We start from the raw sequence: 12,210 nt of genomic DNA on the forward strand, positions 1-12,210 counted from the left end.
GGCTGATTGGTCAAGGGTTAGTCACTCAGAGATTTAATCTGTCTTCTCATTTAATCTGCTTAAATCGGTTAATCAATAATAGTTTTTATCATTCCGATGATTGCTAATCTAGAAGTTAATCCTTTTGTAGTTTTAGGCAAAAACAGTTTTAATTATTTAATCCAATTGAGTAAAATTGCCAACATTGCTTTAGGCCAATCCAAATGGTCAACATTCAAATTTGACAAGACAACTACGATTCAGTGCTTTTGACCAAATGTTGTCTCCATTTTGTTATTCCGTTTCAGAGGCTCAAGAAGCTCATCTGTCTAGTGTTTTGTAAATTCATTGACCGACCATTCAAAGACCTAAAAATCAAATGTTGAACTTGAATGAATTGAAATATTGTGAAGTGTTTCAAGTTTTTACCTTTTTTTGTGAAGACAGTGATTGTGATTAAATGTTGAAATAATGTCAATCATATCAATCAGTTGTAGTGTAATTAAATTTACTTGAGTTTATCAACTTTGGAAAAATTTTATTGGTTGTAAAATTTATGAATCAAATACAGCGCTAAAAACTGATTGCTCCACCCATTGAGTCAAGGTTTTGGTAAAGAGCAAATGCAGTTGATTCATTGATTGCATTGAAACTGTCAATGCATTGATCCTTTAATTTCCTTCTATCTGTTTTTGGTTTATATTGCATTAGAATCAATTATTTTAATACTAGAAATTGTACTTTCTTAAGTTTAGTAAATACTGAATGATATTTATCAGTATTTAGTTGACCTGTTTCTGTTTTTACCAACGGAATAACTTGAAAAATAAAAGTAAGCAACTCATTTTGTCAAAAAATTCAATCTTTTACTGCACATATTTTCACTTTTCTTGTTTGGGCCTTGTTCTCCTTCATTTTTCCACCTTTTCTTTTAATTCTTATTGGTTTTTAAGCACTAAATTAAGCTTTTTTCAAGCTTCCAATGCCTTAAAATTCATTCATTATTATAGCTTTTTTCTTGATCTCATTGAAATTTATTTTTATTTTTGTCAGTGAGTGGAGCATCATACACTGAAGAACATCTTATTGACTCTGGTGACGATAAAGATGACCCATACGATCTGGGCCTAACATTAGAAGAAACTGAGGACGATTTCAATATCGAAGATATAACTGATGACCAAGTTAAAGAAATACTAAATGATGATGAGGAAAACAGATTCTTACTGGAAGATGATGATCCAATAGAGTCTACGAGTTCTCAGATAAATATTATCGACAGACGTGTCAATGACAAACTTAAGTGAGTATATTTTTTGTCCTCAATCACTATTCTTCAATGGTAGAATCTTCTGCATCTGTAACTTGTAAAATATCATTTGTTTTCGCTAACCATTGTTGAGTAGATAGTATAGCAAATCACTCATTCAACTCAGTATCATGTTACTTATAATTTTTCTTATTTTAACAGTAATAAGGGTAAATCAAATGACTCCAAGTCTTTTCGTAACTCTGGAAATTTAATCACCATTGACTGTGATGATGAAGAAGAAGACGAAGACGAAAGTGAGATTGATGACCGAAGACATTCTAAATTCAAAAGTGAAAGAGTTATTAAAAATAACGACAAAAAAGCCGATGATAAAGATATACCAGAAACTCTGGAAGCAGTTGTATTAGAGGCTAATGAATCTCACAAGAATAATAGAAACCATCAAAATAGAGGGAATTATGGACATCATTATAACAACAATCAGAGAGGTCATCGGAATTTTTTAAAGGGCAGAAATTTCGTCCCTAGTTCAAGACCGTTTATTGGGAATAACAGTCTATCTTCCATGGGTCTACTTCCAACTCCACTCCAATCGTTCAATAGAATTCATGTCAACCCAAATTTCAAGCCTCTTGCAAATCAAGGCTCGAGATTATCCAATCCAATGAACGATTATAGACAAAGGTGTTTTCTAGGTGGAATGAATGGACGCATGTCCACCCCGCATCGACCTCAAGGTCCTAGACATTGCTTTCCAGATTTGGGCCATTCTGGAGCATTTTCAGATAATTCAATGATTTCTGATCCTCTCGAAGCATTAGTTAACTCTCAAAGATTACCTGAACACGAATTGAGAGAACCTAACTCTAGTCATCATTTTTCGCCAAACAACACCAGACCTCCATTATTTAACGAACCTTTTTCTGGTAATTGGTCAAATCATGTTGGTATGTCAAATCAGCCTTGGATGAAACACAACAATAGACCCTCTATGGATAATTTTCAGCGAATTCCTGGCTTATTCAATTCAGAACCAACTCCTAGATCCCTTTTACTAGGTTCTCGTGTTCCTGTTAATAACTCCTTATTCGGATCTCCACAAAGACATCTTATGCAGCCTCGATTTTCTGGTCTACCTCTATTTAATCAACCAAGCATGCCTCAAATGAGCAGCATGGAGTTCCCTGGAAATCGCTCAACGCGAATTGAAATTGTTCCTCATCCAGTTCCTGCTTTGCAACGCCACCAAATACCTCTTCATTTAATTCATAATGCTTTCAGCCCTTCTAGTGGACCATCACAAGGTCAAAATCGTCCTTCCGGATTGAATAACTCTCGACCATCAGTGCATCAAGATAACAAAAAATCAAATCACGGTCCTATTGCATCTACTTCAGGATCAGGAAACTATGAGCAATCGTCTAGAGACAACAATCAGTTTAGATTTCAACAGAATGAACCTAAACCTCATTTTTCACCAATGAGAGTGCAAGAATCCACTTCACCGCACCATTCAATCAACAAAGTCACAACTTCTCCCAGTCAACGAAACCCAAGACCCTCAACATCTAATGTTAACCTTAAAAATATCCGACAAATCAAGACTATCGGTCCAAGCACGTCTACAACGCACACCGATGCCCGAAAAGCTGCGCTTCTCAAAACAAAAGCAGCACGAAGATTTTTGCAAAAAGAAAACATGAATCGAATTGTAACTTCTGTAAAACAAATTGAAGTTGTTGATTTAGACACAACTCCGACCCAAAAGGATGATTCAAATGAACAAAGTAAGCAACCACAGCCTATGGTCGTCGATTTGGAGATCGATGAAGATTACAAGAAGAAGTTGGAAGAACAAAAAAGATTACGTGAGGAAATCATCAAAAAGAAAGAAGAGAGAAGAAAACAAATGGTTGCTGAAAAGATGAAACAAGGAGTATCAACAGGAGCATCAACATCTAATTCAATTCCCTCTGCAAGCACATCCACTCCTCTTTCTTCTGGAACAGGTCAACAACGAAGGGTTAACCCTTTAGCATCAACTCTCATTGAAAGAGTATCTCCGCCTCGTGATGTGCAAATTGTTAGTGAGAAAAACACGAGCCAATCATCACCATTCAAAAGGAAATCTTCTCTATCATCAGATGAATCAATAATTGAAATCGATAAAAGCTCCTCAGATGTCAGAAAAGTGGAAATAAAAGGACTCGCGTTGACAACAACTAAAGCGACTATCACAAAATTGTGTACTTCCATTGGACCCATCGAAGATTGTGTTGTTGATGTCACCAATTCAGAAAAAAAGGCAACTGTAACCTTTAAAACTTCTCAAGATGCTCGAGCATTTCAATCAAGATTCCAGAGACATTTAGTAGATCTCTGTGTAATTCAGGTCTCTCTTTTATGGTAATCATACGAGTCTATTTTTTTAAATCAAATTTCTTTTGTTATTTCTCTAAATACTTTTCCCTTTTGCTACAAATTTACATACCTCTACTATTACTATTACTACCTCTCTCTATATTTCGCTGCTTTTATTTTTTCAAATTTTAGTGGCTCAATCTACTTTTCTCCTTTTACTGAAGGAAAAAAGAAAATTGTGATTCTTTTTCGTTTTTAACCAAGTCTTTCAAGTTACCTGCCTTTCATTTCTCTACTGTGATACTCTCTCATACTAAGCAATTCAGATTATCCAGAAAGATACAACCAATGTCATGCCATGATATTCAGCCGTACAGACAGCTAGGTACAGACTTCAATGGAATAACTCTATTTTCCTGTTTCAAACTCAAGTGCCAATTATCAAGATCTTTTTCTGTTTACATTCTTCTCTCAGTCTAGTCAAAATAGATGATCTGGTCTTCCTTAGTCTTCAAAATCAGTTATTTTTTGATCTAATTCTTGTAGATTCTTTCATTTTCAGTATTTATTGACAACTCTTTTTCAATGATCGAAGTCTGTGCTTGGTTAAAAAACTTATCTCTCATCTAATTATTTCAGGGTGAAAAAGAAATCGATTGTTTAAGCCATTTTCTTCATAGTGTTTGAAAATTTTCATTCAAAGTTCAACTTCAATCTTTTCGTACCTTCTAAACAAGTTTTTAATTCATTTTTATCTAGACAGATCTTAAATTATCTAAATTATTAAAATTTATTGATATACATCTATATTGCAGCTTTATGAGCAAATCATTGCAAAATGAATTTCGTTATTTTATAATTATAATTTACTACATTACTTATAATGTAGTATAGTAAATCTTATCAACAAGTAATGCCAAAACACACTAATCTCAATCCTTAATCCAATACTCATAAACAATACAATGTAGTTTCTCCATGAAAAATTACTCCAGCCTTTTACGTATCATTTTCAACGAAATCCATTTTGCTAATTCTGCAGATATAATTTATTGATAAAATAAATCGATCTCGAATGACAAGATACAGAATATAAATTTTAATCTGGTTTTGTATTCAATCATATTTTTTAATGCGTTTCAAATTCGCAGGTATCAATGAGCTTTTGGAAGTTGCTGTTTACTCATGTACTCATCATTATTTGTTCCTAATCATCTTTATACTTTGATAATTACTAATGTTTGAAATTATACAAACTATCTCTAGCTATTTAAAAAACCAACTTATATACAAAGGATGTTGCTCTTGAAATGTCGTTCTACTTATAACCTCTTGTATTTCAAATTATTGCATTTTCTCCAACTACTATAACCTTAATATTTATACACTCACTCTTAAACGAATACCAAACCATCTGAATCAATTTGATTGAAATGTTAATCAAAGTAACATCACAGTATTTCAATGTATTTGAATATCTCTTTCTACCCTTCCCACTTATTTTTGTTTTGTTTCTTTATTTAAAAAATATTTTCAGTAATTTTTGATTGTAAATTGAGAACCGATATTGTTTGAATGATCTTTTAATCGCAATCCTAATCAATCATTGTAAGCAAAACGACATTTCAACTTCAATAACCAACATGAGTCAATAGTTTTTCGTAATGCAGTCATGTATTTTATTTACCATTAGTAATTATCAACTAAATTATTTTAAAATGTCAATCAATTTCAATGAATTTAACTCTTCCATTGTGCTTATAATCATCCTGCTTGTTATCACCCTTTTCCCATCCACCCTTCATCTTAGATTCATTACCGTTTTGCAAGAAATTTTTATCTGTTTAAACCCAAACTGTGCCAAAAATTTGTTTATTTTGATCCAAACAAAATGAGATTCAAATTGTTCAAGCTAGTCTGATCCGTACAATTTCATTTATCCAGCTTCTGGTGATATTTGATAACAATAATTAATATCAATGGAAATTTTCAGCATGCCTAAATAGCATCATAAATCACAACAAATATAAAACAATATTAAATTCAGAATCTGAAGCGAAATATCATTTCTATTGTTTCTTAGCTCATCAATTCATTTGGATTTTTCAATCTTTTCCAATTCTAAGACAGTGTCATTCAGATTCTGAAAATTTCATTTACGTTTTTACAAAATATTACCAAAAGCTTGAAAGATGCTTAAAATTACAGCTAATTTTAGGTTTCTGACAGCTTTTAATTTACTTTTCCTCTAATCATATTGAACATTATTTCATATTTTTACGCCCGGTCAAAGATATTTATTATTTGTAAATCAAATGATCTCTAACTCTTGTCCAGTCTTCTGGTTAAAAGCAAAATGGTCAATGTTTCCAACTTTCACCTTATATGTTATTCAATGATAAAAATTTCTTATATTTTTTTATTTAACAACCAATCTCAACATATAATTCCTATTCCTTTATCTATCTTCAACCCATTTACTGGTTCAAAACAAAACAGTATACAAAGTAGTACAAACCAAATCAAAACTAATTGTTATTTTCCATTATTACCTTAATTATTATCCATTTTTTCAGACTTCATTTAAGGAAATGTTGAGATGATAACTGTTAACTGTCTTCAATTTGAGCTGATTGGGTCAGCTGATAATAACTCGATAATGTCAAAATCATCATTCATTGTTATTTGCTGATGAAAACAAACAAATAATTAATCGCAAAATGCATTATTTGATTGTAATTGTATGGTCATGATATTTGCCATGTAACTCAAACATGATAACGGATTATAACTTAAATTTCGTTCCTTTCTCTACCCTTTCATTCATTTTCAATTGGAAACCAATATACAATGTATTACCAGCTTCAGGATTAATTTCAGTTAATCCATTGATTATATCTTCATTTCTCTATCTCCCCTTACCTTCCCTTTTTAGCCTGTGTAAACCCTATCCAAATACATTTATCATCATGTAATGAATCGAAATGTTATAAGATTCAATTTTAATTTCATCATAAAAAATTGTAAAACATAACCCATTGTAATTGTATCAAGCAATGTTCAAATTTTCATCAAAACAATCAATGGATAATTTGGAAATGAAATGAAAGGATTAATTAAAATAATATGTAAATAAAAGACTGCCAAGATAATTATTTTCTTGGTAAAACAAAATTTATTTTTCATTGAATTTTTATTTCGTTTGTGATTCATGAAATCTTAAAATTCATCCATTATTATAGCTTTTTTCTTGATATTAACATTTTATCTTTATTTTATCAGTGAGTGGAGCATCATACACTGAAGAACATCTTATTGACTCTGGTGACGATAAAGATGACCCATACGATCTGAGCCTAACATTAGAAGAAACTGAGGACGATTTCAATGAGGAAAATAGATTCTTACTGGAAGATGGCATTTTTTATGAAATATCTGAAATGAATAGACGACTGTCGACCCGTATCGATAGCCTCGTATCGGTTTAACCATGCTTTCCAGATTTGGAACCTCTAGGAGCATTTGCAGATAATCCAATCATTTCTGATCCTCTCGAAGCATTTGTTTACTTTCTAAGATTTTCTGAACACGAATTGAGAGAACCTAACTTTGTCAATGTGATCAATGCAGAAATAAGAAAGCAGATGAAAAAAATTGAATAGTTGAAGTTCAGTCTTGATATTCCATGTTTAATATAAAAGATTTTAACAACAAATAAACAATCTTTTAATTTTAATAATGAGCTGCATCTTATATTTTGAAAGGTGCTGAAGCTATATTTATATATAATTTATGAATTTGAAGGCATCTCTAGAACTTTTTGGACATTATTTGGTTCAATATTTCCATGATGTTCCATGTTTGTTTTTTCCAACTTTTTCTTGTTCTCGGCTGCATTTGCTAAACAAAAGGCGATAGACCCAAGGGTAGCTCCAGTGGCAAGTATGATCAGGTGAGAGTGGAGATCAATATAATTAGAAAGGAAGAATAAAGCACCTCCGGAAAGCGACTGGAGACTCGAGAAAATAGCAAACGGAGCTGAACTATTTTCCTTGTAAACAACTGAAATAAATTCATTCATCTGGGTTCCAAATAAGCCATCACAGAGACCCAAAAGAACGGCACATAATAAAGCTAAATATAAACTAAATGGGAATAAAATATTCAAGAGTTAGTTTAATTTGCTTGAAATGGCATGGAAAGAAATTCTTACTTTGATTCAAAAATAGCTGGTTCAGCAGTTTCAAGAAGTGTTGAAGCAGCAGGCAAGTTAACATATATACAAGAAAATGTTCCCAGATAAATTAAATAAGCACTAAGGAGAATCGCAATTCCAGGTTTTTTACATTTCGATGATAACATGGAGATCAAACCGGCCAATATTTCCCCAATACCTGTAAAGATGTGATTAGAGCAATTAACGTCAATGTAAATTTAGTAGAGACTTGAGACATTACCAATGAGAAGGCCACATTCGCCAGAGTATTTTTTCCGATCGACACCAAAGGCCCTTGTAAAGGCAATTGACGTACTATAAAGTCCTGAGAAGAAAGTTATTTCTAAACCTGAAAGAATAGAGAAACAGAGGAAAAACAATTAAACAAGTTGAAAGCAAATCTACAATCCAATCTAATACAATTCAGTTGATTGGTAAAATTGAAAAGGCCTAAATACTCACCAATGAAAATTGCTATAACAGATATGAGTAACATTGTTTTGGTGGTAAAATATTTGATTGCAGTACCTGAAAAGTAAGAAAAATTGAGTTAGAATCAACTTTCAGGTGATATTTGTATAGACTTACTAAACCCTTTCAATGGAGATTCAACAATTTTATCGTCTTCTGATTTGCTTGATTCAAATTTCTTGAGGAAAAGAGACAAGATAACGCCAAAAAACCCAAGAATGACTAGAATTGAGTAAGTTAATATTCGAGTAGATGAGTTGATCTTTTCTTTGCCCTCAAAAGTATAAACAATGAGCAAGTTTCCAAAAACAGCACTTGACATGGAAATGGTCCACAATATTCCAGTATTACGAGTGATTGATTTTTCATCACTCACCATGGCTAGATAATTACCCTGAGCAGTCCAAGTAACTATCGAATAAAAGACAAAAAAATATTATAAGCAAAAATAACATAAAATAACATCGTAACATCAACTCACCAGCGTTGGCAAAACCCAGCAAAAGAGATGCACAAATGTAGCCATATTTGAGTGGATAAAGAAAGGTTGAGAAGGATAAGCTGTAAGACACAAAAGAAGCCAAAATTGACAATAAATCAAAGACTGGATAATAACTTGTACTAATTAAAATTGAAATTACTCACCAAAATGCGATGCCACCAATTGTTAGAGCTTTTCCAGCACCAACAAGCATAATCAAAGACGGGGCAAACCATGCCAGTACAGCTGCTACTACTGATGATATTGCTGATCCAGTATAACCGCTCCATTCGTAACCATTCCATGCCTCTCTGTAGTCGTCATTAACTGAGTTAACAATGATGATCTAGATTCACAAATTATAAAAAATTGCTGTTATAAAACATGGAACACAATTGCTGTATAAAATAATTTCACCTTTCAAAGAGTCTTAACCGTTTCAAATAGTCACCTGAATTATGCTTCCAGTTTGGATAGGGAGCGCTATGAAAAAAATACAAAACGAAAGCAGAAGAATACTTTTCAAGTTTGAAGTCATTTTGGCAATTTTTATGTGTTTACCCTCTGATTAATTACAATTAAAACTGAAGCTTTAATTATACTCATGAATATACAAAATTGAATACCAATTCAAGTAAAAACGTTTTATCCCTTATATACAATTCATTTGCTTATCCCTTTACCTTAAGCCCATTGATACAGATATACAGAGATTTATTTGTTATTAATCTAGATTGAGTCTCAGTTTCTTTGCTTCTGTTGATTTTTAGATAAAATTAAGCTTCGTAAAGGAGGTAAAACAATGATACTAGTTAATCATTTAAAGGTCGAACCTGAAGCGTGTTTTAGCCAACTTAATCGACTCTTGTTTATGTTCCCATGGCAAGGCAACTAATTCAGGATTGATGTCAATTTTCATTAATCTGCTTTTGATCGTTGATCTATTATCATCAAAACTTGCATCATTGTTTTGTCGAGTCACTCATAAACACAAGAGCATTGAGATTCAAATGCGGGTGAATCTCATTTGGATCGCATCGATGATTAAAGTGATTATTTATTTCTTGGATTTACTCGATTGAAGCTTGATTAACTACTCTTTATTGTGTTATTTGTAATGAGTTGATCAATACTTACAGTTTATGAATAAAAGGAATAAGATTATCGAAAATCTAAGCGAGTGTTGCGATATAATTAATTTATCATTCATTATCAATGATAAATCATCTCCACAGATGTATTTCAATTATTATTGTAATTCGAAACGAAATGAAAGAAAATAGAAGAAGAAATAATATTTTAAGATCCATCACCTGAAGCATACGAAAATTCTGCATCGACCATGATATTAATAAAAAAGATTTCGTATTCATTTCCAATTTTCTTTCAAACAAACCCGAACGAAAATACAGCATTAAAAACTCATTGCTCATCAATATTATTCACCCTTTCGCTGTTTTAACCATTTTGTTAGATGGGAAATTTGTTGGCTGTAAGTTCCCCTGAATTACAATTAATCCAGAAAATCATTTGTAATTTGGCGATTAATTGATATGAGTTAAGGAAGACATCGATGGACAATTTCAGGTATCGACAGCTTTTAACCACTCGATTGTCGACAGCTTTCATCAGATTATCCTTGAGAGAAAAAGAAACAATTTTTGGACGCTTAGTCTATGAAGAAAAATTTAAGGTATAATTTGTTGAAGCGTTTGTTTCTCGCAATTCCTTGCATGTAGAGATTCAAGTGTTGCTTCAGGTTTGAGTTTGAGTTGAGCGCAAAAAAATATACAGACTTCAGATCAGCTCAGTTTCATGGTTTTTTACCATGAAAAATAAGATTCAGCAATTGTCATCCAAACTTTCACCTTAGTAAACCAAGAGGAAAAACGGGTTCTAACGTTAGGCTAACGTTTCAACTAGCCATGCTTGAGTAGTGGATAAAAATCGGATATAAATGCTATGAATAAGATCAAGTTTTAACGCACTTATCTTCGGCCTTGCTTAATCCACACCATAGGTTAGATCCACTATAGTCTAGGTTCGACTTTTACTTTTAGAAATGCTTTCACACCAAGAATAGATCGAAACTTGAAACTGTAAGTCGAGCAAAAAGTGATTCTTTGACCATGAAGCTTTCTCATTATGAGCGGTAAAAAACTTTCATAATATTCATAACTTATTAATAATAAGTTGAATGTCAAAAGAAGGGATTAAATTGTAATCTTTATCGAATGAAGATTTACAGGGATGTTGATAAGTAATGGTTATCATACTCTGTGATTAATAACTCCTTTAGTGCAGAAGCAGTGAACTTGAGCGTTATCAACACAACCTTCGATGTAAATACTAGCATGTATGATTAGAAGCGAGAAAATGAGAAAAAAATACTTTTTTGTCTCAATTTTTATTATCACCTATCTAGATGAAAAATTCAAATTAAAGAGTAACTGAAAGATGTAATAATTCTTATTCGATATTCGAAGTCATTAATAGCTATCAAAAAATCCCCTTATCGACGGCTGTTTATTTGTTCAAAGATTTTATTAGTTCTTACTCGATTTTGTTGGGCCAGTCTACATCTAAGAAGCTATTAAATGTGTTTCAAACTTCGGATATTTTGTAGGTTTGTATAGTTTTCAAGATGAAGGGAAAAGATTCATTTTGGTTGATTAAGTGATAGGGTTTTTATCAGTTTCATATTCACGTATTATTCAAATATTTTTTGGTTTTAAATTGAATGGCGACATTTTTTTATCTAGATTTGCAAAAAGCCGATGAAATTCGTAGTAAATGTTACTAAAATTTTATGTTGATGAATTTTAAGCAGGTTTTAGGCAAGATGGTATTTTTGGCTCATTTGTTGGCTAATTAATGGTACTTAATTGCAACTGGTAACATGATTTTAGTTTGTCTGTCTAATTGTAACTATTTGTCTGTCTAACGACCAGTTAAAGGTCAAGGTAAATGAACACTCCTTTAATACTTTTCATCATTTCATTGCTCAAAGCCAATTTATCAATCTGTCTTGATAAATATTTTCATTCACCAGCTTCCGTGTTTATAAACTCAACAAGGACTTGAGTCTCATCATGATAATATGATAACAATCTTTGAATAAATATTGAAAAATGCGTCAAAAGCATTTCAATTTAAACAAGGTTGGTCTACAATATTTTAAAAAGTAGATCAAAATGTCTAAATGATTGGAGAAACATTTCAATTTGATTTAACATTCAATTTGGTGTGATGATAAAAAGAAATGAATAAATGACTAAATGATAATCATAATTTTATAATATTAATAAAAGTCTAATCAAGTCCAATGAAGTCCAATGAAGTCTAATAATGACTAATAAGTCAATCATTTATTTGATAATCAATTGGGTCATTGGAGGTGCTTTTTGTTTCCTTAATCTAAACATTTAA

The 12,210-nt window shown here is 31.9% G+C and overlaps 2 protein-coding genes across 3 annotated transcripts; one reads left to right on the top strand and one right to left on the bottom strand.

Moving 5' to 3' along the window:
- The first annotated feature begins 626 nt into the window (after positions 1-626).
- Positions 627-6,791, top strand: LOC107359789 (uncharacterized). Of its 2 annotated transcripts, none has more exons than XM_015926357.3 (4): positions 627-811; positions 1,033-1,282; positions 1,451-3,658; positions 6,190-6,791. In XM_015926357.3, coding segments are annotated over exons 1-4 (2,460 nt in total). In that variant the 5' UTR covers positions 627-810; the 3' UTR covers positions 6,191-6,791. The 2 variants fall into 2 exon arrangements, with proteins under 2 accessions (XP_015781843.2, XP_025016123.2); XM_025160355.2 differs by lacking the exon at positions 6,190-6,791 and adding an exon at positions 4,765-5,278.
- A 490-nt stretch (positions 6,792-7,281) lies between these two features.
- LOC107359417 (UNC93-like protein MFSD11) lies at positions 7,282-9,397 on the bottom strand. The gene is made up of 8 exons (XM_015925901.3): positions 9,233-9,397; positions 8,946-9,127; positions 8,782-8,861; positions 8,418-8,711; positions 8,292-8,357; positions 8,071-8,178; positions 7,827-8,007; positions 7,282-7,758 (listed from the first exon to the last, which is right to left on the bottom strand). The coding sequence occupies exons 1-8, from the start codon at positions 9,317-9,319 to the stop codon at positions 7,404-7,406; spliced, it is 1,353 nt and encodes a 450-aa protein (XP_015781387.2). The 5' UTR covers positions 9,320-9,397; the 3' UTR covers positions 7,282-7,403.
- Between the last annotated feature and the right edge of the window lie 2,813 nt (positions 9,398-12,210).

The sequence above is a fragment of the Tetranychus urticae genome, chromosome 3 (genome assembly GCF_039701765.1).
Source record: "Tetranychus urticae isolate SD_2017Ah chromosome 3, NJAU_TeUrti_SD_1.0, whole genome shotgun sequence".
Classification (NCBI taxonomy): Eukaryota; Metazoa; Arthropoda; class Arachnida; order Trombidiformes; family Tetranychidae; genus Tetranychus; species Tetranychus urticae.